This window comes from Cyprinus carpio, chromosome B4 (genome assembly GCF_018340385.1).
Source record: "Cyprinus carpio isolate SPL01 chromosome B4, ASM1834038v1, whole genome shotgun sequence".
Classification (NCBI taxonomy): Eukaryota; Metazoa; Chordata; class Actinopteri; order Cypriniformes; family Cyprinidae; genus Cyprinus; species Cyprinus carpio.
The window spans coordinates 5,359,865-5,386,672 of record NC_056600.1 but is presented as its reverse complement, the minus strand read 5'-3'; the positions used below and the strand labels follow the sequence as shown (position 1 = coordinate 5,386,672).

Genomic DNA, 26,808 nt, shown 5'->3' with positions numbered 1-26,808 from the left:
GACATATACAGTGCTGTTCAAAGATTTTTAAATATTTTTGAAGTCTCTTATGCTCACCAAGGCTGCATTTATTTGATCAATAATACAGTAAAAATAGTAATATTATGAAATATTAATCCAATTTAAAATAACTTTTCTATGTTAATATATTTTCAAATGTAATTTCTTTGTTGTAATTTAAAGCTGAATTTTCAGCATCATTACTCCAGTCTTCAGTGTCACATGACCCTTCAGAAATAATTCTAATATGCTGATTTAATGTTCAAGAAACGTTTTTATTATTATCAATGTTGACAACAGTTGTCACGCGAAATATTTTTGAGGAAACCATGATACATTTTTTTCAGGATTCTGTGATAAATAAAAAGTTCCATTTATTTGGAATTTTATTTAGCATTATTAATTTCTTTACTGCCAATTTTGATCAGCTTTATGCATCCTTGTTGATTAAAAGTATTAATTTCTTTAAAAAAAAATCCCTCAAGTTATCGTCACCTTAAAAATTAAATAAAATAAAAATATATAAAAAATAATAATAATAATAATAATAAATAACATACTACAAGGTACTTCCAAATAGTACTATAACTATCACTTTTTGTAATAGTAATAATACCATGTTTTTTTTGGCACTTTCAAGAATACCACAGTACTTCTGTGGTACAGGTCAAAAAACACAGTAAAACTTTTGGGTAGCTGATTGTAAGGGATATAAATACTATGATATTTCAGTACAGTATTACAGTGCATATTTCAAAATATATGGTATTATTTCAATACCATCACTCCACCGCAGTATTTTTAAAATGCTAATTAGAATAGGTTACAAAATGTACGTCTTATGCATCGTTTCCCTTTACATTACATACAATTGTCTAATAATAGTTGGATAAGATTCGTGAAGGCCTATATTTATCTTTTACAAGCATGAAATAATCCCTTTCATGGTACAAAACCTACAGTATGTATGAAATATATGCTACAATACGCTCAAAACTATTACAGGCAAACAAGGCAGATCTATAATATCTTGTAATATCCATTGTAACGCTTGTAATATCCATCTTTTATGTTATCATCAGCGCTCTTGTATAACCTCATGTGGGTGGGTCTGTGTGAATGGAGCTCTAGCAGCGATCTAATATAGTGATCTGCGCTTGAATAGAGGAGCTAAAGTGGCAAACCCGCTGCGCACACCGTTCCGCTGCCAAGGTTCTGGCTCGTGCTGCTCGTGAACAGGTGCCTTCCCATGAACCCCAGCATTACCCCGCTTGGCACGGCCCAGTAAACAGTTGTCAGAGCCTGTGGGCGTCCGAATGTGTCACCGGCCTCCATCACGAGATCGTGTGGCACCGGCTTCCACCGTGACAGTGGGTTTTTGGCCACAGTGAACATAGCGCGTATGTGTTTTTGTTAAAGGCTGGCTGCCGACCATAGGAGTGTTTAAATAGGACTGTTCTGTGTTTATGCGTCACATGTTGGAGGAGTCACCTAACATCTGTGCCTGGCTGAAAAAACAAAACAAAACAAAAAAACAGCACATGCTGGCACGACCACTCTCCAGTTCCAAAAATACATTTAATACACAATTTATCATGATCGTGATATGAAGGCGGCACGTTCGAGCCCTGCATGAGCCTAACATGGTGTATTTTCCTATTATTATATTATTGCTGATGTAAACCATCACAGAGGGAAACTTACTTGTTGATATAGGTGTTGTGAGCCACTTAAATAGACCACTGCAGTTTTTAATAAAAAATGCAAACTGTTTTTGCAGTTTAGGGGCAATGTTGCATACACCGAGGGCTCCTATTGTAGTGTCAATATCACTGAGGTAATGGGAATATTTCATGTGTGAAATTTTAAAACAAAAGCTTCTGTAAGTATTAGGTGATCTGTCTAAACATATAGAAGTAATTGAGACGTATTAATGGAAGTAAGTTGCTGTGTGAAAGTGTTTGTAGGATAATTAATGATGTAACCTCATTAAGATGATGAGTTTAGGGACTTACATTCTCACCAGTGATCAGCTGCCATCTGCTGGAAGATTCAGCTACTGCAGGTAACTGTTGAATAAAATGAGCTGTTTTCATGTTTATAACGCACCACACACCTTCATTTTGGTGTAAACTGTTGGTTAAATGATTGTAATTTTTTTTACTGCTTAAATAAATCGAAGACAAAGCTAAAAGTATTCAGATCTATCTATCTATCTAGCTATCTATCTAAAGGTACACAAAAAAACGTTATGTATTTGTGTAACGTTACAACAAATAGCTAGCCTACACAGTGTTATTCTAGGATCTCCTGTGCTTACTACTGAACGTAACAGTTTCGCAGATGTTCTAGCATAAACTGAAATAGAGGTTTCAAACATACCTAAAAAAACACCTGCTGCTGTTGCACAATTTAATATATTTGATTAGAGCCATATTTACAAGCAGCGAGAAGACTTTAACCAGCTCTTTCTGAGTGAAAGATTCTGCCGAATGTATGTATGTAGTCTGTAATTATTCAAAACGATTCTTTTAAATGAGTCAATCAAAATGATTCATGTGAGTTGCGGTTCGAATCGGTTCACAAATGATTCCCTCGCGGAACCCCGAGTCATTTTTCGATTATGACTGATTCGAATCGAACTATGTTTTAGGTTCGCGAGCTTTACGTCATCTACAACAGCAGAGCTTTGTTTTAACAAATTAGTGATACATTCAAAAATGTTTAACTGTATATTTATTTTTAAAAATATACGTAGGTTATATGTATAGTAATTAGTTAATAAATGTATTTTTAATTAATTATTAATTATATAAATAAATATAATTTAAAAATTAATCATATTTAATATATTGCTTAAATATGCGGCAATATATTATTTATTTATATATTATAACGTCTATTATTTATTTTATTAATATATTGTATTTATAATATTACAGTATATTATTGTGTTATAATATTTATTCATAATAATATAATAATTTATACATTCGCCTTCAAATATTTTACAATAAATATTATTGATTATAATATGTGGTCAGTGATTCTTGTATTGGGAGTCAAAGATATGAAAAATCTTAATGTATTTTGATGTCTTCATGGGTATTTTGCTGGTTTGAAGTCTAACTTTGGCACGTCGTTGTAAAGATCATTCCGAGTTCAACAGATTCCCACACTGACCCAGAATTCAAACCTCCTGTTGGCTGCTACTTTCTGAGTTTTGAGGCCAAAGGAAGCTAATTATACCACAATGGATGTCGCACATAAACATGAGGCCACCGTTGTGCCCTTAGGACATTAAATATGTGGGTCACAGTAGCTCCCCGAACCTTGTTTATTCCAAACCTGGGGGGGGAAAAAGACCAGGGAGAAACTTGAATTGAGTGTTTTATGGTATTATGGAGATCAGAGATGGAAAGTCCAAAGGCAAAAGTCTGTGAAGATGCTGTTTCATGTGCAGTGCAGCTCCGTGACAAGATAACTCTAATCTACAGATGAATTTTTCATGCCGCTCGGTCTGAACCGTCAGGACAGTGGCAAGAGGAAGCAGACCGGAGAGGAGGAGTTCTGTCAGGAAACATCAGGACTGATTTATGAAACGTTACAGAGCTCTGCACCACCAGCTGCTAATGTTTACTGATGTTTTACTTTACTAACTGAATGTTTACTGAACGAGATGCACTCATGCACAGCTTTATTTGCTGACCTGGGTTATGCTGACATGCATGGCTTGACCCTGTTGAACTGAGGTGGATATGAAAATATTAACAATCCAACCATGATTAAAGGTATCATAATTGTAATATTCAATGCATGTGCAAATTAAATACACTATCCCATAATGCATTGTGCTCTCACTGACTTCCAGTTTCAGAAAAGCACACACAATTGGATTCAAAATGCAGAGTAATCATTTTAAAACTGGTAATAGGATACCACTCACTGACTTAAATTATTTTGACGGTTTATACTGTTAGAAATATGTGTCACTGCATAATGAATTTTATTTCACATGAAAAAAAAAATAGTATAGTAGGCCTATATAGGCAGTAGTGCTCAGTATGCAGCAGTGTTTATTTAGTAGGCTATAAATAAACGGTTTCTTCCATAGTGTGTCCTCTTTTTCCGGGATATATCCTGGCTGGCCGGAATGTAATGACTAGGAAGTAGTATGACCAATAGCGTGCAGGCATTGTAAATAATTGACCAATCGTGGCGTGCGAGAAGGCGGGATCTACAGAGAACGGTCAAATCAATGCATAAAATATAAGAGCTGAGAGACCATCAGTTGGAAGACAAAGCCAAAACATTAGACCAATTAAATACTACGTCAATTAAACATGAAATGATGCGTAAATAAGGAGCAGGCATAAAAATAAAAAAGGTAGGTCAGACAGAAATGTCATTTAATTTTTAACTTTAAAACAAACAAAAAAAAAAAAAAATTGTTACTTGTTAATTTTAATATTGAATATTTTTAGGTTTTTATGTTTAATTTCACCCATAATACTGACGTATAATATCATATATAATTATATAATAATTATATACATCTCAAAATTTGAAAAATATGGAAGGTATTTTCTGCCAATTTTAAATCAGTTATATTACAAAAATGAAAACCAGATAAAATACCTTTCATAAAAACTCTCTCTAAACTTTATATATATATATATAAAAATAAAAAGTCATAAAAAAAGCAAAAACACAAAATACAAAACTACTAAAACTTTAAAATATAAAAATAACATCCCATTTTTACTATATAAATGAAACTTAATCGTACTGCTTTGACTGTAAAATTGCTTATTGTTATTGGTTTCCTTATATTTTAACAAAATTGTTCCCATAATGTGAACATTAGGCCAATTTGTGTCATATAAATGCAATTGCCCTCTAATGCTAGTTATTACAACAATACGCAGAAAGATACCAGTGTATTACCCATAATGCAATGAAACTGTAAGTCATGTTTGGAATAGCATATGATCTATAAAACTCATTTATCATAACCATGGGAAAGTGTGTTTGTGAGATACACAGAGTCCTCATGACCATGTCAACATGTCATAATGGTGCCGTTACAAAACATCAAATGGCCATTTCAGCTTCAGTGAATCTGTCTCCATGGCAACTGTGAATGAAGCAAACAAGCGAACGGATTCCATGAAGTGCAGAGGAGGTTCAGGATGTCTAATTTAGCCATTTCTTTGAGGGAGTTCATGGCCTCTCGTCTTATTAAAATGAGTCATCCATAATTATGACAGAAACAGAAGAAAACAAACCAGGACTTTTGAATAGGGGGCATCAATTTCGTCTAATTTTATTCATCTTTTTGTATTTTTTTTTTGTAAATGTACAGCCTTGTCACTACAGTACAGCCCATTCACTTTACGTTCACTTACACAATTATAAATACGGTGCAATACATAACATTACAGGACCTACAACTGCACAAACAACAGAAAACATGATCTGATGTTAGCGAACCCAACACCCTTTACATATAAACAAATTAGACTAACAGAAATTATTGAATTTATAGATAGGAAATATTAACATTTTACAAAAATGAGACAGCGTTAGGAATGCAAAGAATGCAAGATGAAAGAAATAATGTGCTTTACAAAACTTTTTAAAACTCCCCAACATCCACCCTTTTGTCCCGAACCTTGTTCCTGGCCTTGGTTCGAGCTTTAAACGCAGCTGCATTGTAGAGGTGCTGAAAGAACAAAAGGATATAATTACACAATCGAAAACCTATAATTTCAGAAATATCATGCAGCAAAAAACAAAACAAAAAAACAGCTACACGTGGAAAACAAACCGCTTTCCTACCCTTTCCAGTCTGGAGCTCTTCATGGCTTTCAGAGCAGCAGAATCGATCAACATCGGTGGTCCCAGTTCAAACACGTCCCTAATGAACTCGTTCGCCTGTGATCAAAAAATGTAAATTTAATAAACACATCAAAGATCCCATTTTTGGATCTATTCGCAACATCCGAGAGCTTTACCTGTAGATGGTAGTTCATCCCAGAGCCAACAAACTCTCTGAAGGCGTCATAAGTCCTCTTCCTCACCCAGCTGTCAATGACCATTCGCTCTGTGCCGAAGCGGATTGTCTCGCTCTGAAAATCCCCTTCCTGTTCCAGACACAGAAGAGAGGTCAGAGTCTGAGCTGCAGCACCCAGGAGTCTGTCAACTATGACAACTGTTCACTTCCTATCTCACCTCTACGGCCTTGAGGACATCTCTGAAGACGGACCTTTGCTTCCTCTTATCGGTCTTGGCTCTGTGTTTGGTGCAGTCAGTGGCTAAAGCGTTCAGCTTCTCACACAACGGCTCCCAGCCATCATAATCAAACTCCTGTGAAGGTACAGGTCACATTATATTAAAAACATAGTTAAAATAAACATTACAAATAAAAACATTTAAAAAATACCTTGTTATTTGCAAATTAATTCACTAACTATTACAACAATTTTATTTAAAGTTAAATACATTATTAAATTAATTTTATTATTATTATTAATACATTAAACATTAATTTAAATATATTTATTATTATTTATATTTAATTGTTTGATTGTTTTAGAATTAAAAAAAATTTAAATAAATAATTTTAAAATATTTTGTAATTCACTATTTTAATACTATTTTCAATACATTAATGAAACAAGTTTAAATTAAATATTTGAATTTCATAAATGGTTTTATTAAATATTTAAACACTGAAACACCATTAAATACAATACTTAATGAAATTTTAATTATTTGATCATTTCAAATAAATTGACTTAAAATATTAAATGTTAATATTATTTTATTAAATAATATATTAATTTAAAAATTTAATGTAAATATATTAAATCATTTAATCAATTATAGTTTCATATCAAATAAAATGTATATAATTTACTATTATAAATACACACGACTTACAGGGTCAACATCTCTGATGAGCTCAAACAGGAGGGCGATGGTCTCGCCAGCAGCAATCCTCATGTTGACGTCGTCATTCTCCAGCAGACGTGGAAGTTTAGGGAGATGTCTGAAAACAGTCAAATTAGCTTAGAATAAACCTGAGAAAATGTTTTACCTTAGTTTGTGAGTCCCAACATCTCCTTCAGGATCTGTTTGTGAGTTCCATCGAGGATCTAACGTCTAAAAACAGTTTTCCTTCACTTACTTTTGTGCAATGACTCTGATGTGGCTGCCAGTGCAGATGGTAAGCAGCAGGGCCCAGGACAGGAGAGCGTTTGTGTGGAGCTGTGTGGTTTGAGGATTCACAGAAGGTCTGCTTCCATCATCTCTGACGTATGAGTGAGTGAAGAGGCTCTCAAAAGACTCCATAGTGGCGTACACATCCTGGAGGTGACACAAACATCAGGTTTGAATCCTGAAAGCCTTCGAGGCGTCAACATGTCTAAGTGCATGGAAAAACTGCTCAACACATGTTTACAGTTCACTTGGGAACCGCGTTCCAATGACTGGATCATTAAATCACTCTTGAACCAGATGAGCCAGATTTCAGAATGAATCAGTCAATCAGATTTGAGAACCAGTTCAGTGGAAAGTACTGGCCCAAAAGACTGAACAGTTCACGAGTGACGTGGTTCTCAGATGACCTAGTTTAGCTCGCTGATTCAATGATCTGTTTTCATGCTGATGGTTTCCATGATGGTTGGTTGGTGTTTTAATGCCATGCCAGATTCCAGGCATTTTCATGGCAAGTAACAAGTTCGAATGCTATAAAACAGCAATATTAAAAGCTATACCAGGTGTTAAAAAGATGCATATAAAGTCTGTTAAAAAAATCTTTATGGTCCACAATAAACAATTTTACAGCATATGGGTTTGATATTACATGAAAAGCGTCATTTATTTTCTCTCTTTGGTTTCGGAGTAAAATATCCCTTTAAGACTGACATCCACTTGAAAGTAAAAGACCGTACTAAAGCTTTCATTGCCACACTTACCATGATATCATCTTCTGCTACAAGAGTGCAAAGGCCTAGACTTGTTGCACACTAGAAAAAGTCGAGATCAACAGATTGTTACAATCTCAGATTTGCTGGATTGTGCATTCATTTTAATTCTTCAAGGCGCCGTAGAGGAGCACGACTGCTTACAGCTTGTCTGGCTTGAATGTTAGCTGCTCCATCGTTGAGGATGGTCTTAAATACAGGTTTAAGGGTCTTAAAAACCTCTTCGCTCTCAATCCCAGACCCCAGCTGGATGCACAGGAGACAAGCCAGCGAGGCTGCGGCACACTGCTCCACTCCTTTACCTGGTTCGCAAATGCAAACAACTTAACTTTCTGCACTGAAGTCATGGCAACATCTAGAGAAAAGAGTTCATTTCCAACTATTTCGAAATCACAAATGAAACCAACCTTTCTTCAAGGAGCGCTCAATGCTGTCTGTGATGGTCATCCTTCTCTCGGAAATGAATTCGTAGAGGATTTTGGTTGCCATGGCAGTCTTTAGTCCATCAAGGGCACCTTGCCTGGTCTTGGCACTAGAAGGGGAACATAATTACTCAGTTCAGACTGCTGCAGGCTTGAGGTTTTAGCAGAAATGGATTATTCTGAACAATCAAGCACAGTTGAGAACAGAAATCCGAATGAACACAAACCTCTTATCCACTGTGCTGTCGATGTACACCTTCAGTTTGTACTGGAAGTCCTCTTGAGCCATTTCTTCAGTTTCACCAGCTGTCAAACAGGATGAGAGCTAGTCAAATGTTGCTTTCTCCTTAGTTTAAGCTCTACACAAGAGCTTATCCATGCTTTTGCATTGCACTGTATTGTAATAAACAAATGAGACCATAAATACCCACCTTCCTCTGCTGCACTGGTTCTTTCACTGAGGCTGCTGCAGTGACTGAGGGTCTCAATAGATGCATCATCTTCACTGAACGGCTGGACATTCCCCTGCTGTCCCCCTGCATAAACAGAAACTATAAATCATTCTTTTAAAAAAAAAAAACCTCTTTGCAAAACACTGCTTAATCAGCACATTTTCAGCATGGATCAGAATCTGTTACAGCCAGATTAAAACAAGCAACCTTGAAATTAAAATTTGTTATACAGAGCAGCATAACAAAACCAAATAGGTGCATATAAACCGTGTATTAATACATCCATGTGTTTAATTAGGGAACTTATGAGTTTTAAAAGTTACAGCATTTTTTTGATAAAATGGAACATATATAATAGAAATTAAATTAAAATCCTTCTCAAATTATAAATGTCTTTACAGTCACTTCTGATCAATTCAGTGCATCTTTGCTGACATATTCATTTCGTTCATTTAAAAACAAACAAACAAACAAACAAACAAACAACAACAACAAAAAAAAAAACTTACTGACCCAAATATTTAAATAGTAGTGAACTTTCAATGAACTTTCACAGAACAAAAAAAAGTGATCTCATTTTATGAACCCTTAAACGGTGACCAACCCTGTAATGACACATACGGAGAACTGTATTTCCCAACTAATTTCAGACGGTCATTAGACATGGGTGTCCATAACTTTGAGCTTATAGAATCATTAAGTCTGTATGAGTGTGTGGATTAGATTCAGCCATGTTTCATCAGCCCAAAAAACTGCAAAAGGTACAAAGTGTCTCGTACTGTCCGGCAAGGTCAGAAGATGCAGTAACTTCTTCTTTACAGCTTAAGCAAACAAAACAGCCACTTTGTGGGATTTCTCAGACAAAAGTAAATACATCTAGATATAGAACAGTACAGCAGAGATGCAGATAAACCAACATGTGGGATGTGTGAAGGACTACAGCAGGCTGCCAGCACACGCAGTCTCTTTTCCTTCTCAAAGGCCTGTGCAAATCCAGCGAGCAGATGGCCTGAGAACATTTAATAACACACTACAGACTGATTTATACACGTCTACAGCTAAAAAATCTGAACTTTGTGTTCCTGGTTCCTTCTTCCTATGCTCGATTTGGTCCCAAACAGGCCTGTGTTATAGAAGCAGGTTAGTGTGACTGCATGGCCTGAAATAACCTTAAACACATACTGACAGCTGAAAATTTACACAAAAAATATTATAGCAGCTTCTGCCTATTTGACATTTCACATAAAGTCGATCTCATATAATATACAATAATTCATTTATTAATCTTAAATCATCAAATTTCGATCTAAATGATCCAAGCTGATTGTTGTTTTGTTATTAATCATAGTATACTAAGCTATATGACAATCTTATTAGTTTGTTCTAAATGTTAATCTTTTCGTCATTTGACCAGTTTAATTAATCTTACCAACGGTTTATATAGACCGTAATATTTAAACCTAAATAACATGCCCTTGAAAACAAACACCACATTTAGAAAAGTCAACGTACATTTTCTACTTTCCATGACTAACACGGTGTTTTATTCTTTTGTTTGTCAAAAGAAAGACACTCCTGGCTGTCAACCAAAGCGAGTCATGTAGTAATGGGAGTTGTAGTTCTCTTCTTCCAATTTCATTATACGGTCGGCGTGTAAAGAACTACAAATCCCAGAATACAAATCGCGCATCAGGCCGCAAAAAAACAACCGGTAATTTCCAGACCCGCCATCCTACTTACCTCTGCCGCTCCTTTTCTTGGTCCGTGGCATTTTGCTTAAATTAGTAGTTCCGCGCCTAAAATCAACCAATACACGACCAGTTTTTACTATAATGTCTTTTAAGTTGAGTATATTCCAGTGGCACAGTGAAAAGGAAAGTATTAAAAGCGATTCCGGTGTTAGACTTTGAGCGCGAGCGATACATTTTCCCTCTCAAACTAGGGATCCGTCAACGCGAAGCGCTTTTATACGACCGATGATGACGTACTTAAAAAGGCGTTACCTCACGTGGACCTGGATACAGTAGGACCAATCACATTTCACGATGGGCCGACGTCATCACATATGACGGACTTCCTCCAGGTTTGTATTGGTTTTTGCTGTCACGTCCTCATGCGGGTTCCATGAGTGCACGTTTACACACAGATCACAGTGTTATCGTCAGTATTACTATTATTATTTACTTTCATATAACGTATTTTTTTGTTTATTAAAACCAACACATTTTAACTTAAAATGTCTATAAAGATAACATTGACACTGTCTTGGAACTTGAAACCTATCATCATAATTTCTTTGTAATAATTAAAAAATGTCCTTAATTTATAGTTGTTACGTTTCAGACATGAATGAAACATCATCTGTAATGCATATATATCAATTATTGTACGTCTTTATCAGACAAATCAGAAATAATCCGTCGATTTTATCTTGGGGATTAATTTTTCCTAAATTTAAACTGCAAAGGTGGCACAGAAGCGCTTCTGAAATGGCTTTTAGGTGTCTTTACACAGACTGTTTACTGCTGTTCAAAGATGGTATAAATGCATTTACACAGCAATTACAAGTGTATACTACTCTGATGCAAGTGGCTGAGGTGGGTAAGAGCATTAATTTAGTCTGGCTTTTAAGAAGCATTTTGAGATTACACTAAATTTTGAGCAGGCCTTTACTCTGCTGTTGTAAAAAAACTATTTTTTCTATGTGCACAGGACCAAAAGTGCACATAGTTGAAGAAACACCCTTGTATAACATTTCTGTAGTGCATGTGATCAAAGTCTATGGTAAAATCATGATAAAAATCATGAAGAAAATGAATACTGCTGGATGAAAGAAGTGCAACATCTTTAACATTTGCATTTAATCATTTAGCAGACGCTTTTATCCCAAGCGACTTACAAATGAGAACAGTAGAAACAATCAGATCAACGAGAGAACAACAACGGTATACAAGTGCTATGACAAGTCTCAGTTAGTCTAGTACAGAACACGTAGCCAGGGTTTTTTTTTTTTTTTTTTTTTTTTTTTTGAATATGATAGACAAGAATGAAAAAGAAAAATACTAGTATTAGTTGGTTAAGTGCAGGCAAAAAAGATGAGTCTTTAGATGTTTTTTTAAAAATGAGTAAAGACTCAGATGTTCGAATTGAGATCGGGGAGGTGATTCCCACCAGCTGGGCGCAGTCCAGGAAAAAGTCCGTGAGACTTACTGCTGAATGAAAGAAGTGCAACGTGTGCAGCATTGTGCTGTTTTGTTGCACATGGGGTTATCAGTCCAACAGGTGGACTCAGGGCAATGCTGACACTTTGACCAGCTGGCTGCACACGTGTCCTGCACATGCCTATAAGCCCTTGTTAACATAATTCAGAGGGGAATTGCACCAGTGGTGCAAAATATTTAAAATATTTAAATAAGAAATTAGTTTAATATCAGTAAAGCTTTACTATTAAAGCGTTTTTGTTTACGTGCCCAAGCAAAGGCTCCCACCTCGATGCACTTTGATGCATGCACTACTAAATAACAAAATCTGCCTTAAATGCAAGGCACAACTAAATCTTAGCAGGACTAAATAAATGATACCACTAGAGGGAGCTCTTTCAAAATACTTGATCGTTATGAAATCAAGCACCTGCCAAGTTCAAAGTAAACTGACATTGTTGCATAATGCATGAAGGGATTCTTTTGATGATTCAAGATCAGTCAAATCAAATTTAAGTTGAAGCACTTCATAGAATGTATCCCACGGCATTGCATTTTATCCCTCTAGTGTTTCCCAAATTAATTCAGTGCCATGTTGGTAACAACCAAGTACATCATAATGGGTTTTCTGTTTTTCCATCTGATCTGTGGATTATTTGAAAAAGTGGCCAACGGAGAATATTGCTGTTGCTTTGGCTGACCTTTAGAATTCCTGGGAATTAGATTTCACATTTCATGCTATTCTCAACAGGTTGTGCAATAGGATGTGGATATAACATCAAGAAAGCCTTTTCTGGGCTTTTGTTCACCTGAATGAGTCTTCTGAAAGTTTTCAAATTAGTTTTGCCTAAGTGAACACTTCCTTTTTGTGCCTGTTGTGGCATTTCTCCAATAGAGAGCAATGCCAGCTCAGTGTTATATGAAAGCAATGAAAAAGGCTGGTTATGAATGGGCGTTGGGTTTAATTATATATAGGCTATTCATCCCATATGTAAAGTCTGTTGAATAATTGATGAGACACCCTGAGGGGCTTCGCAGGGGGTCTTACTACTGCTTGAAATCAAAAGATGGCCCAGAAATTCAACAAGCAGTTGGTTTATTTGATGTTTTGTAGTGCTATTTTAAGTTCATTAAAATAATTTACAAGTCAGGTGTTCTTGAAGGCATCTCAGCGGGTTGGCTGTCTGGGGTAATGCAGTATTTACAATGCAAATGCTCTTAGTTCATACTATATTTAAACAGAAAAAAAGTTCTTAATAGATTTTCCCCTGCTTTAAAAAAGCAACAGTTTGATATTGTAGTACAAATTAGTTATATTCTCTTTAATAAATTATGTCAAGATGAAAGCAGTTTGATGTGTATTTTCTTTTGCTTTGATTTCCTAAATGTATTTATGATTTCACAGATGATATTGGCAACTGCCAGCACTTCCCTAAATACATGATGAGCATGAGGTGGAAGGAAATAACAGATTGCATGAGGTGTGTGCCAATTCAGTGGTGAGTGAATGTCTCACAGATCTGCACAGGTCAGAGGTTGAAAATGAGCTGAAAACCCATATATTTGACTTTCATGCTTTTAGACATTAATCAAATAAATATTTTGATCTTATATCAAATTGTTCAAAGACTTTAACACTTTACTGGATGCTTGTGCTGTTTCATAAAAGTCATGATGGAAACAATCTGTTTATGTTTATTAAAACAGCCCCCTTAAAGCTAGTTTGTTGTTTATCGGAAACATTGTGAGGACTATGTGACTATTTTACTCAAAATATTTCTACATTGGGCTGTCGTGAAAGGAATAGTTTATCCAAAATTTTAATTTGCTGAACTTTTATTCGGGCTATCCCAGATGTAGAAGAGTTTTTTTATGGGAACAGATTTCCCATAAATTTAGCATTGCATCACCTGCTCACCAGTGGATCCTCTGCAGTGAATGGGTGCCGTCAGAATAAGAGTTCAAACAGCTGATAAAAACATCATAATAATCCACAAGTAATCCACGCCACTCCAGTCCATCAATTAATGTCTTGTGAAGTGAAAAGCTGCATTTTTCTAAAAAACAAAACCGTCATTAAGATGTTTTTATATTAGTTGATTTTTTATTAATCTATATTTATTATTTTTTATTATGTGAAATCTTTTTATAGTTTGAATTAGGAGAGAAATATCGACAGATCAAGCACAGTTCAAAACAGTTCTGAACAAAACTGTCTGTGGATTTTGATATTAGAGGGGGTGGACTTTTTTTGTTTCTTTTTTACTGGAGGATGCATTATTATTATGGAGCCATGCATATTTTGGCCAGAGGCAACAGTTTAAAGTTGAAATGCCTTGATGATGGTTTTGTTTCTTACAAACAGCTTTTCATTTGCTAATATATTATCTGATGGACAGGAGTCACGTGGATTACTTGTGGATTATTGTGATGTTTTTATCAGCTGTTTGGACTCTCGTTCTGACGGCACCCATTCACTTGTGAGCAAGTGATGTGATGCTAAATTTCTCCAAATATGTTCTGATGAAGAAACAAACTCATCTTCATCATGGATAAGTAAATTTTTTAGCAAATGTTCATTTTTAGATGAACTATTCCTTTAATTTCACCCCTAATGCTTTTCCACTTTTCATTCATCTGCTTTTAAATATGTATCCTCCCCAACAAAAATCAAACCCAACACAATGTGTTGACAACCTGATTACACCTATTAAAAATACATCAAGCAAGTCATTACATGTCGGATACACTGGAGTAATGTACCCTGACTTTTGGCAAATGCTGAAAGTGTGTGATATTTTGATTTTAAATCTGCTGTTTTCATTCATCCGCTTTATATTTCATGACTAGGGGGCCATTATAACAAAATAATAAAGACAGGCCGCTATTATGGTGTTGTCTGCATGTGAGGCAATAGAATTGACATTGTCATTGTCTGTTTTTGTTTTGTTGATGAGAGCACAAAGTGTTATCTTGGCAGAAGGTGAGTCTTGGCAGTGTCTTTGCGATCTTTTTCCAGGTTTCCACCCCACACGCTGTTTTCCTGGGCATTGATTCAGACACTTAAGACTTTGGGACGGACAACTGAATTAATTTCATTTCCTCCACCACTTTCCTCCCCTCATATCCCCCCTCCTTCTTTTAGCCTTGAAGCAGGTTGGAAAATGTTGCCAAGTTTGTTCTCTAAATGTATTATGACTCGTTCCGGCAGAGTTTATTCAGGCGGAAGGGTCATAAATGTCAAATTGTATATCAGCAAAGCAGGAAGCAGGTTTACTGTATCACATTTATTTGATAAATTACGGGGGTTTTGGATGAAATTATGCATTCTCGTTTTCCTGATAAAGTACCTTAAGTTTGACTAAGCAAATATTCTGCTCTCAGTGCTTTTGGATGAAATGAATTTTCTTTTTTCTGTTAAAGTACTTTAAGTTTGTCTTAGAATGTTGTGATTTCTGTTATCTGCTAAAAGAATGTGTTATGTATTTTCTGTTTTGATTTGAATTTTGTTATTATTTTTTTATTTTATTTTGTGTATTTTTTTTTTATTTTTATTTTTAGTGTTTGTTTTTATTTTGTCTAAAATTGTTTTTATTAAATTCGGTTTTAATTATTATAGTACATCAAAGTAAACTAGCTGATTTTTTTTTCAATAAGTTTAAATTTTTTGTTTTATCTTATTTTATTTTATTTTATTTCAAGTAACAATTTATTATAATTGTTATTTTTTTAGCTTAGTAATTGCCTACCTCCATGTCTGTAATATTCTGTTCCCCAATAAATAAATATCATTAGTATAATAATAATAATAACAACAACAACAAAAATGGGACTGAAATCCCAATAAAAAAAAGATCCTAATAATGTTTTATATGACTAATCCCAATGTTACAACATTATCTTTTATATTATTGTTTTTATTTATTATTTTACTATTTTTGTCACCTCTTTTGTTGTTTATACAATATTCTATGTATATCAATCATGATTTTCATGCCAAATACTTTAAAACTTTAATATAAATTGACACTTGCATTTTGCAAACACTACTAAAGAGATCGTTCATTGCTGAAACACTTTAGTTTGGTGTATATAAACTGATATACACAATATTAAGAAATAGACATCTTGCCCTTGAATGCTTACAATGATACGTGTGTACCATGTGACTTCACCATGCTATTATGAATTTGCTCATTCAGTCAGTTAAGTACAGCCTTGGCCGTCAGCGCAGTGGGCCTGTCTCTTTGCTGAGGGCCGAGGTTACTTTGCTCTGACTGCTTTGGATTGCGTGACTACCGTCTTCTGACGCAGTTCAGCATTTCATGCACTTCTCTCTTTTTTTTTCTCGTCGCTGCCCCTGAAATGTCTTTCTGCTGACCCACAGATCCGCAGTGCATGAGAGAGAGAGACAGATGGAAAGGCAGGCTGATTGATCTTGCAGAATAACCACGAATCTCAACCACCATACGATCATGTTCCCGAAACAACATGATGAAAATAAGATCATAAAAACACATGTGGCCGTAAAAACAGTGATCCGCACACCCGGTATGGACATTTTCAGTAACATTAAGTGCTCTGGCTATGTCAAATCTGTATGTTTCTTTCCATTTTGTTGAATAACCCATCATTTTATTACATATGACAAGACTGCCTGTCCATATCAGTGCCACCCTGTAGACCACAAGATCTCTGCATTCATTCAGAGCTGGTCTGTGCCGTCTCCATTGACTTGATGCCCCCGTACTGACAGCACAGAGCAGCTCACCACAACATGCATTCATTTTTAAAGCACTCACCAAAACGTCCTTAAATAATATATTCTGATTCAGACACAGGCTGCATTCTTTCATTCAGACTCTCTATGTACAGCAACACGCTTGTAGAAATATCAAGGCAAATACAGTCTTAAGGAAACTGACAATATGGCAGCAAATGACACCAAACACACTGTTAAGTTTTATATTCATTACAGTGGTATCAATGTATACTGTCTACATAGGGAGCTGTCTTGAAAGTAAATATTGATCATGGAACTTCATTATTGACTATTTTGGACACTCAAATATTGTTCATACATGAGACTGCAATTAATTTCAGAGTTTAGCATACTTTTCAAAAGAGCTACTTATTATTGAAATAATATATTTTAAAAGAATATACCTAAGTGCAAACTAAATGTAATGTTATCAGACACTTAATTGTGTTACTTACAATTTAATGAAATATAGTATAGTTTTAATGTATAATTTAGCTGAACTTCAGTTTATGTAACACTTTAAGTAGTACATTTTTAAACGTAACTTCATAATTACTCCCATTTTCTTTTTTAAATATGATTAAAGTGTGCTGTCGAATGTAACGACAAGCACTTAAGCATGATAAACTAAGTTACAGGCTACTTGTCAATTATATTAAAACTTGTATGTCATGCTTTTAAATATATTTGCAATCACACATTGTAACAATGAAGTTGCAATTTCATGCATTTAAAATACTTTTACTTGTATTATATGTACATTAAAATAATTAATATCAAGTAACAAACTGCAAAAAAGTTCAAATTACAATAAAATACATTGCATGTGCTTTAGTACGTAGTCAGCATATCAAAATAAATTAAACTTTAAATCTAAATTATAGGACGCAATGATTTATAATATACTTTAATGTAAAACTTTTAATTTGACAATATTACAAAGTGCACAAAGTGTGCTTAAGTAAAGTAAAGAAACATATTGTGAAAGTGTTCTTGTTTTAGTAGTGTATTTAAGTGGCCTTTTATGAATATTGCTGTATATTATACAGTATATTATGCAGTATATATTATATTATGCACATTCAACACAATTAAGCACACTTCTTTGGAAAAAAAAATACATATCACACATAAATAATTATACCCGATATTCCATAACATTGTAATCTATATATATATATATATATATATATATGTATATATATATATATATATATATATATATATATATATATATATATATATATCTTTTGGCCCATGCACAGCCCTCAATCAAGTTTGATTTTTGTGTCTTGATATTAAAAAGTTTGGACCCCTGGTTAACACTATTTTTACTGGTACTCTTTTGTAATTAATTATCTATGTTATTAATCAGCATTTCTTTCAACTCGTCACTTTCACTGCACTGCATCTAAAAACAATACAAGCAGTATTATACATGCATGGATACATGCATCTTACTTGTTTTTATTTGCATTGTAGTAAAGTGATTGAGCTATTAGAAATGCCTCTGGAGACCCTTGTATTAAATCCTGCTGTTTTTGAAAACACGAATGTATGTGAATGAATTCTAATAAGACAGCATAAGCATGCTGAAGATGTCTTTTAATGCTGCCTAGATGGGCGGCTCACTAGGTTTTGAAACTATAAACACCCTAAAGAAATGCTCAGCTGTGGCTGTTTTATGTTCAAAAATGTCTATAAAAAGATTCTTCTTCCTCTCTGAGTCAGTCTGAGAGAAATCAATGCAAGTATATGGGAATCTGTGTTTACAGCATTTCCATTCAGGGCCGGGGATATCTTGAAAATATAAAAATTCATAAGAAGCTGTGAGTTGGACGGATATGCTGCTTCTTGTTATAGTTTCTGTTCTGCTTCTCCCAGGCTGTGATGATATCTGGCGTCAACGGCAGCAAAGAAACAACAACTGCTAATTGATTCAGTTACTCTACAGCAGTAATAGAATAAAGTATTTTAATTCAGGTGTTTCAGTTCAATTATGTGTTATGTGGGAAGCTCTTGGGGGAATGTTGATTTTTCTCTGTGTTGCCTGGCAACCGGATTTTACATTGAATATATGGGGAAAACTAACCAAGGATGACATCCATCCGTTCAAATGTGAGTGAGAAATGTTAGAAAATCCCTCTTTCATTAGCTCATAAAAGAGATCACACAGGAAGAAGGAATGAACTGAGTAATTCAGAATCATCTTGCCAACCAAATGTAATGTGTATGATGAAAATAATGATGTGAAAATGGCCGTAAAAACTGTTGTAAAGCAGTTGTGGCATTTTCTGAGTAATTTTACGTGGAAGATCGTGGGTGGTTTTACTTAGGGAACTGAGATGTTTGACCCAGTTGATGGTATCACTCGTCTGCTCTCTCTCTCTGGCATTAAAATGTAATATTTGAGAAAAAGAACACAAAAAAATATAGTATATAAATACAAAATACAATAATAATAGTAATAATAATAATAATAATAATAAATAAATAAATTACACTCTTATTACACTATTATAGTATAGGGTTATTTATTTATTTTTACGTTTTCAGTTTTCATTTTTGGCTTAAATTTTAGTGATTTTGTTATGTGCTCTTGTCTTATTATTATTATTATTATTATTATTATTATTATTATTACCTTTTTAGTGTTAATAATTTTAGTACTTCAAATTCAACTAATTTTTAGTTTTGCCAAAACATTTCAAATTTTTAAGTTTTAAAGTATTTTTTTTATCTAATATTAATACTTCAGTTTATTTCAGCTTTAGTTTAATTAATAAAAACATTTTTCTATAGCTTTAGTTTTTGTTAACTATAGCCACATTGGTTTGGTATAGCCACAAAGTAACCTACTGTATTTTCATTAAATACAAGACTTCTCATTAGAGTCATTAGCTGCTAAAGGTACTAGAATAACAACAAAGTGCAGTAAACTATTTGCGTTATAAACCAGAATGTTTGTTATTACGATAATAAATTAAAATAATATGATAACAAAATACCAGTTTGCGGTTTACCAGATTAAGGTGGGTTTTTTCCAGCTACTCATTCTGCAAGTTACATCATTACACCAGTAGGTGGCGACAAGTGACTGTCTTTATAAGTGAGTCATTCATTCAACCGATTCGTTCAAAACCACTGATTCATTCAAAAGGGAGTTATTGAATCATTCACTCGTTTTGGAACAATTAATACAACAATTAATTTGGAACAATGACATTCTTGTTCGCATGAAACCGTGAATTATGTTGTTCATATAATTGTATTGGGTTTATAGATGGTTTTTTTTAAGATCCATATTTTTATGAAGAATAATTCTTCGCGGATCCATCCCCGTGTGCATTCAGAAGCAGGGATCATTAACTGTGGGCAATATTTAAATGAGTTTGGCATTGAAACATGCAGTTCACTGTGAGTCGATATGTTTGTGTGTGCAGTAGAGCTGCTCGTGCATGAGGTGCTTATTGTACAAAAAAATGAATTTGAGATAGCACAAAAGATTTCAGCACAAAAGACATACTTTTCGCATTTTACTTTTCAAACAGCATTCAGGATTTTGCAGCTCTTGGTAGTCCAATGAATCCCTTACAGAACATGAAAATGGATAAAAGACTTTAAGCTTCATGTAAAGATGTGTGTAGAATCATCTTAATTGTGAACATACTATTGGAATTGCAAGAAATATTCAGAATATGATCAAATTCAGATTCATATTTGAATATTTTTGCATGCAGCCATTAAATTATTAATTAATTCAGTCACTTATTTACAAAAAAATATTTTAAAAATACATTACAAGACCCTATTAGCCCAGCTCATGAATATTAATTAGGGATGGAATGTACATTTCTAAAAGTGGATGGGACTATAATATAGTTAATATAAGATACCATTATACAGATCTGCTCATATGTGCATTTCCTGTAGGTGTATTGTATTCATTTCCCTTCTACTACCATAATAAAACACTCTGTTGCATCCATGCACACAAAATCCTGTGTACCACATGCACAGGATTCCGGACGTCCTCTTGAAATACAGCTGTTTTTTATTTATGTGTATAAAAAGCAAGCTGAAAATAGAACAAGAACCCCATTGAGCGTGTGATCCTCCGGAGCACCTGTGCTGATCTCGGCTTCAGGACTTATAGATGTGGATCTGCTGTAGGCATCCTGCGTCTGTGAGGCTTCCTCCTCAAAGCTTAAAGGGCCTATTTACTTTTCACACAGGCACAATGCTTATAGAGTTTCTTTCCTCTTTGCAGCTGTGTGTGTGCGCGTGTGTGTGTAAAGGAACAATCTAATGACCTTCAGCCAATCATAACAAGCAGTGTGACAATAAAAAGCACTATCATAGATGTTAGTTTGTCCTTTCACAAAAAAAGAACAGAAAAAAAGGATTTGTAGGATTGTGCATTTTTAGTTTACAATGGAAATGACATGTTTGAAGTGATCTAGTTTCAGATAAAACCACAAAGACAAGGAAATGAAAGTGAAAAAAGTATTTAACCTTGAAATGCAGTAATGGATATACATATATATGTATTCATTCATTTATCACATTAATGAAGTCATCTCATTTATATTTATATGTCTGTGTGTGTGTGTGTTTATTTATTTATTACATTGATATATTGACAATAAAAGTCAATACTGGTGACTTCATTCATTCATTTATTTGTTTGTTTGTCACATTGATATATTGACAACTAAGTTATTCATTCATTCATTTACACATTGATATACTGAAAACAAAGTCATTACCGGTGACAGACTTTTTCTTTCTTTCTTTCTTTCTTTCTTTCTTTCTTTCTTTCTTTCTTTCTTTCTTTCTTTCTTTCTTTCATTGATCTGTCCATCCATTTTTTGACTGATTACTGGTGACTGTATTCATGTATTCATTATTCATTATTGTCAATATGTTAGTGTGCTAAATATGTTTTTGCCCACATTGAATTTCATTGTATGGACAAAAACTGTTGACACATTCTTCAAAATATCTTCTTTTGCCTTCCACGGAAGAAAGAAACTTAGGTTTGCAATGCCATAAGGGAGTAAATGATGACAGAATTTTCATTTTTGCGTGAATCATCCCTTTAATAATAAAAAAAAGGAAAAATTTAACTTTAAGGAAATTTTTTGATTAATAGAAGATGTGACATATATCCACTTATATCATCAGTCTTCAACACAGACACTCTATTAAAATGGATGAAGGGTGATAGATGAGCTGAAGGTTATGTCACTGGTGCTGTGATGTCAGACGAGTGCTGGTCTGTATGTGCCAGTCAACAGGCCCGGGCACAACTCCATCAAGGTGCCACAGAAAAAAAAAAAAAGAGTGTCATTTCTATTTATATCAGGGAGGGAAGCAATTTTCCACTCTGAAGGGCAGATAGAGCAACATTTTTATACACCATGAGGAAAACAAATGAAGCCAGTTTTGATTATTTACGGTCTCTTTGGCGGGGTATGTGAGCCAGAAGCTGTCTGTACCTTTGTTAGTGCGGGTTTGTGAGGTCATGAGGCATGTCGGCGTAAACTTTATAAATCATGGACGCCATTTTTTTTATTATTGTTTTTTATGTGATGAGAAGTCGTCACAAAACTCATCGCCGGTGTTATAATAATGAGGATCTTTTGGACATGACTGACAGTCAATATTTTTGGAGAAAACCTCTACCTCCTACTCAGCTGAGTTTATTGTCATCAATTACTCAAAGCAGCACTGCATCTCAAATGCTTTTATTTATTTATTTTTTTCACTGACATTTTGATGATAAAGTAATTAATAGTGAATTTATAAAAAATCTTAAATATTAAATTAATTTAAATATTTAATTAATTTTGAATATTTAATCAATATTTCCTTAATTATTTGTTAATTTATTTGTTTGCCTTTATTTATTTATTTACTTGCATGTAAATAATATTGTAAATTATTTATTTATTTACACACTGAATTAATGGCAATAAATCGTATATATGCATTTCTTGAACAATGAGCTAATGATAATGAGGTGACACTGATCTCTCCCACCAAAGCAAACATTAGTTACCGACTGCAGATGAGTATGTCTGTGTTTGTGGGCCTAGTCCGGTGTGATGAGTGTCTGTATTTGCTGCTGTCTATGGTGTTTTTGGGCTATAATGGCAGCCTGTGACTGGTTTGCACTGACGAAGCTCATGCTTGATAATTGCCTGTAATGATCCGTTCAGGGAGGCTGGTTCTGTAGGTATGATTAGAGATGAGGCTGTGGGTGGGCTGTTTTTCTTTTGCGAGCATGCGCTGTGGTTTTACAGAAGCTGCAGGTGGTTCTTACACTCATTAGTGGAGTTCATAATCACCAGTAAGTGAAATAGCAGTAAGACATATTTTTATATGAAAATAAAAATTTTTAGATATGAAATCAAAGTTTTTGATACTCGGAGGAAAACTCTTTGTTCCCTCTGCTGAAAGAAGAACAGACATGACTTCACATGAGCTTCAGTCTGCATCCGCGGCTCAGATGTGCTGAGGGTCGCTGGCATGTTCACCACATGTTTGCATGGATGCATGAAAGGAGGAAGAACAAAGATAGCTGCTCCTCTCATGCTCCTTCCACGTCCCCATGCCTGCATTTGTTGTGTCTCTGAGAGTCTGGAGATACGGGGATCAGATTCTTCCAGGTTACAGATCTTTCAGCTTAAAAGAACCGCACATATAATTTTCCGTCCAATTTAAATGTCTCATCTTCTTTATTTATTTATTTGTCTGTTTGTTTAACACTGACATAAATAAAATTGACATTGACATTGACATTGACATTGATGATAAAGTCATTAGTGACTATTTAAAAATATTTGTATTTGTTTAGTTTTTCATTTTTATTTATTTATTTTTATTTTCTCACCAAAAATAATGGCAATTAAGTCATTACTGGTGACTTTATTTAAAATAAATTATTTATTTACACACTGAAATAATTACATTTTTATTTATTTATTTATTTATATTTGTTAATTTTTAATTTTATTTTTATTTATACTTGTATATTTGTTTGTTTTAGTCTTTCTTTCGGTTTTTATTATTTTATATAGTTTTTATTAGCACACTGTAATAATTGCAATTAAGTCATTACTGGTAACTTTATTTAAAATAAATTATTATTAATCATTTAAAAAAATATATTTCTTAGTTTAGTTTATTTGTTTGTTTGTTTGTTTAGTAATTTGTTTTATTTACACACCAAAATAATGGCAATTAAGTAATTCTGGTGACTTTATTATTATTATATTTTAAATATAATTAATTTGTTTAGTCTTTATTTATTTATTTATTTATTTATTAAAACTGAAGTAATAGCAATTCAGTCATTACTGGTGATTTCTTTGTCTTCCTTCATGTATTTATTTCTTTGTTTCTTTAATAAACTAAAAGAATGTCACTGAGGACGCTGTCACCTACCAAAGAAAACATTAGTAACCAACCTTTCAGTGATACTTACATTAGAAATCAATCAATGACATCAGAAAAATGCAGCAATATGCTGTGGTTTTTCAGCCATTTTACAGTTTTTCTTAAGCGAGGTAATCATCAAATAAAGCACTAGAGAGAGAGAGAGAGAGTAAGTCATGCTGGGTCAGGAGCAGACTGTAAAGCTCCAGCATGTGTTTAGTATGCATGGCTGGTTGAACCCTGTTTCTTGGATTCAGTCTCTCGCACGGTGGTCTCTCCTGTGACAAAGACACGCAGTCTCTGCTTTCAGACCAATGGAAACATACTTTATCATTGTCCACGAATCCAATACATGCACGCCAGGTATCCTAGTCCAACTTTGACTGTGTATTTGAGGATTTAGAAACTAGGCTACACGATTATTATGTCTCAGTTGTTCTGTGGGGCACATTTATCATTTATTCAACACAGTTTCTGTCCTTGAATTTGATCGGCTGAGCTGATTGTCTGTGTTTGTGTGGTGGATTTTCGATAATTCTTTTTGCAGGCTACATTGTTATGCCACTAAGTGGCGACAAGTGACCATCTCATAAAGAGTGATGCATTGAATCATGCAATCAGCTGATTTGTTAAAAAACTCATTAATTCAGGAGCGAAACAAATCAGTTTTTTTATAAATGAGTTATTGAATCATTCACTCAACTGATTCTTTCAAAAACAATTTTTTTCAGGAATGAAACAAGTAAAAAAATCTTTATAAATGAGTCATTGGATCATTTACTCAACCGATTCATTCAAAAACACTGATTCATCCAGGAATGAAACAATTGAGCTTTTTATTTCATAAATGATCATCGATTCATTCAGGGATGAAACAAGTAGCTTTCTTCATGAGTGATTTGGTGAATCGTTCACTCCAACATGGTCTTAAAAAAATGTAGAGAAATAAACTGTGTAAAAAAAAAAAAAAAAAAAAAAAAAAAAAAAAAAAAAAAAAAAAAAAAAAATATATATATATATATATATATATATATATATATATATATATATATATATATATATATATATAAATAAGATACTAAATAAATGAGTAAACACTTTATTTGAATAAATAATACATTTAACAATGCAGTATTATAGTGATTATAAAAACATAACAACACAATGTAATAGAATTTCCCAATAATATTTTAAACATATTTATCCAGGGTCCATGGCCTGCACTTTACTTTGGTACTCCCATAGTACTTGTCTTTTAAGGGGAATATGAGTATATAGACTTTCAGCTTAATCTTTTTTGCCATTTAACACTTCACACAAATCCTTTTCCTCACTCTCATCCTATTTTTCCTCTTTTGTGTCACATATCAATGGTTTAACCAGGGCTTCTCATGTTTTCATTCTGCCTATTCTATTATATACGGAATTATGTTAGTACACATGCGACTTGGGTATTAAACAGTGTGTTTGTGTAGCATTGTACTGTTTTCTTTCTTCACAGTGAGTTGGATTTAACCAGAGGAGGTATTTCCACCTTGACAGTGCAATGAACACACAAAACACTGTCACTGACTGACCATCGATGACCTTTTATCCTTCTATCTTACCATAACAGCTGTTAGGTGATGAGACTGTGTATGCTCTGCTGTTATTGAAGTAGGACATGATTCTTTTTCCAAGCTAGACTGAATTTCACTCTCGAAATTAATGTTCCTAAAAAGACTGACTCATTTCTAGATGTATGCATAGATTCTTCATACTGGAAATAGATTAGTGCAGATTATTAGATTGGAAATTCAGATCAAATCTACACCAGACTCATTTACGAGAACCCTTTGATCCTTGCCCTTTTTTCTCTAGGATAATACAATGTATGAGTAAAGGGCTGTGATTGAATTTATTTATTATTTGTTTGTATTTATGTATGTATGTGTGGTCTTGCATTCATGAATGTGCATTGTGTATACTGGTAGAAATCATTATTTATTTTTTTGCTTAGCCTGCAAAGGGTTTTATGGATTATGCCATATTATTGCTGATATATATTATTGTGCTTTGTGTCTTTGAATGTGTGTAAGGTTTAGTAGGAATATTTGATAAAAATGTTTGAAAACACAGATTATTTTTTACAGTTGGTAGAGATTACACATTTCAATTTTAAATAAATTAATAAACATCAATACAGTTGAAGTAAATAATATAAAATAATTTACAAAAACAGAAAAAAAATGAAAATCTGAAACCTCATGTTATTTGATATAACCATTCATTTCAGTAAAATTATGGAGGGCCAAATTACTCAAAATTAAATAATTAAATAAATGTTGAAATATATAAATAAATAGTTAAATACATATATAAATAAATACTTATTCATTCAGTAATTTTTTTTTTTTTTTTTTATTTATTCACACTCATGTATTAACAATGGAATCCATACTTGTGATTTATTTATTTACGTGCAGACAACCGTAACCCTGAAAATGAATTGTGGAGGAAATAAATAAATAATGAATAAATGAATATTTATTTATGTAT

General features: G+C 33.7%; 1 protein-coding gene across 1 annotated transcript; it reads right to left on the bottom strand.

Moving 5' to 3' along the window:
• Nucleotides 1–5,301: 5,301 nt before the first annotated feature.
• Nucleotides 5,302–10,825, bottom strand: LOC109065455 (interferon-related developmental regulator 1). Its single transcript, XM_042722701.1, has 12 exons — nucleotides 10,606–10,825; nucleotides 8,845–8,949; nucleotides 8,641–8,719; nucleotides 8,399–8,523; nucleotides 8,136–8,293; nucleotides 7,983–8,033; nucleotides 7,193–7,371; nucleotides 6,946–7,054; nucleotides 6,235–6,369; nucleotides 6,018–6,146; nucleotides 5,842–5,937; nucleotides 5,302–5,725 (listed from the first exon to the last, which is right to left on the bottom strand). Exons 1-12 carry the CDS (start codon nucleotides 10,634–10,636, stop codon nucleotides 5,639–5,641), a joined length of 1,284 nt encoding a protein of 427 aa, XP_042578635.1. The 5' UTR covers nucleotides 10,637–10,825; the 3' UTR covers nucleotides 5,302–5,638.
• Nucleotides 10,826–26,808: the final 15,983 nt, after the last annotated feature.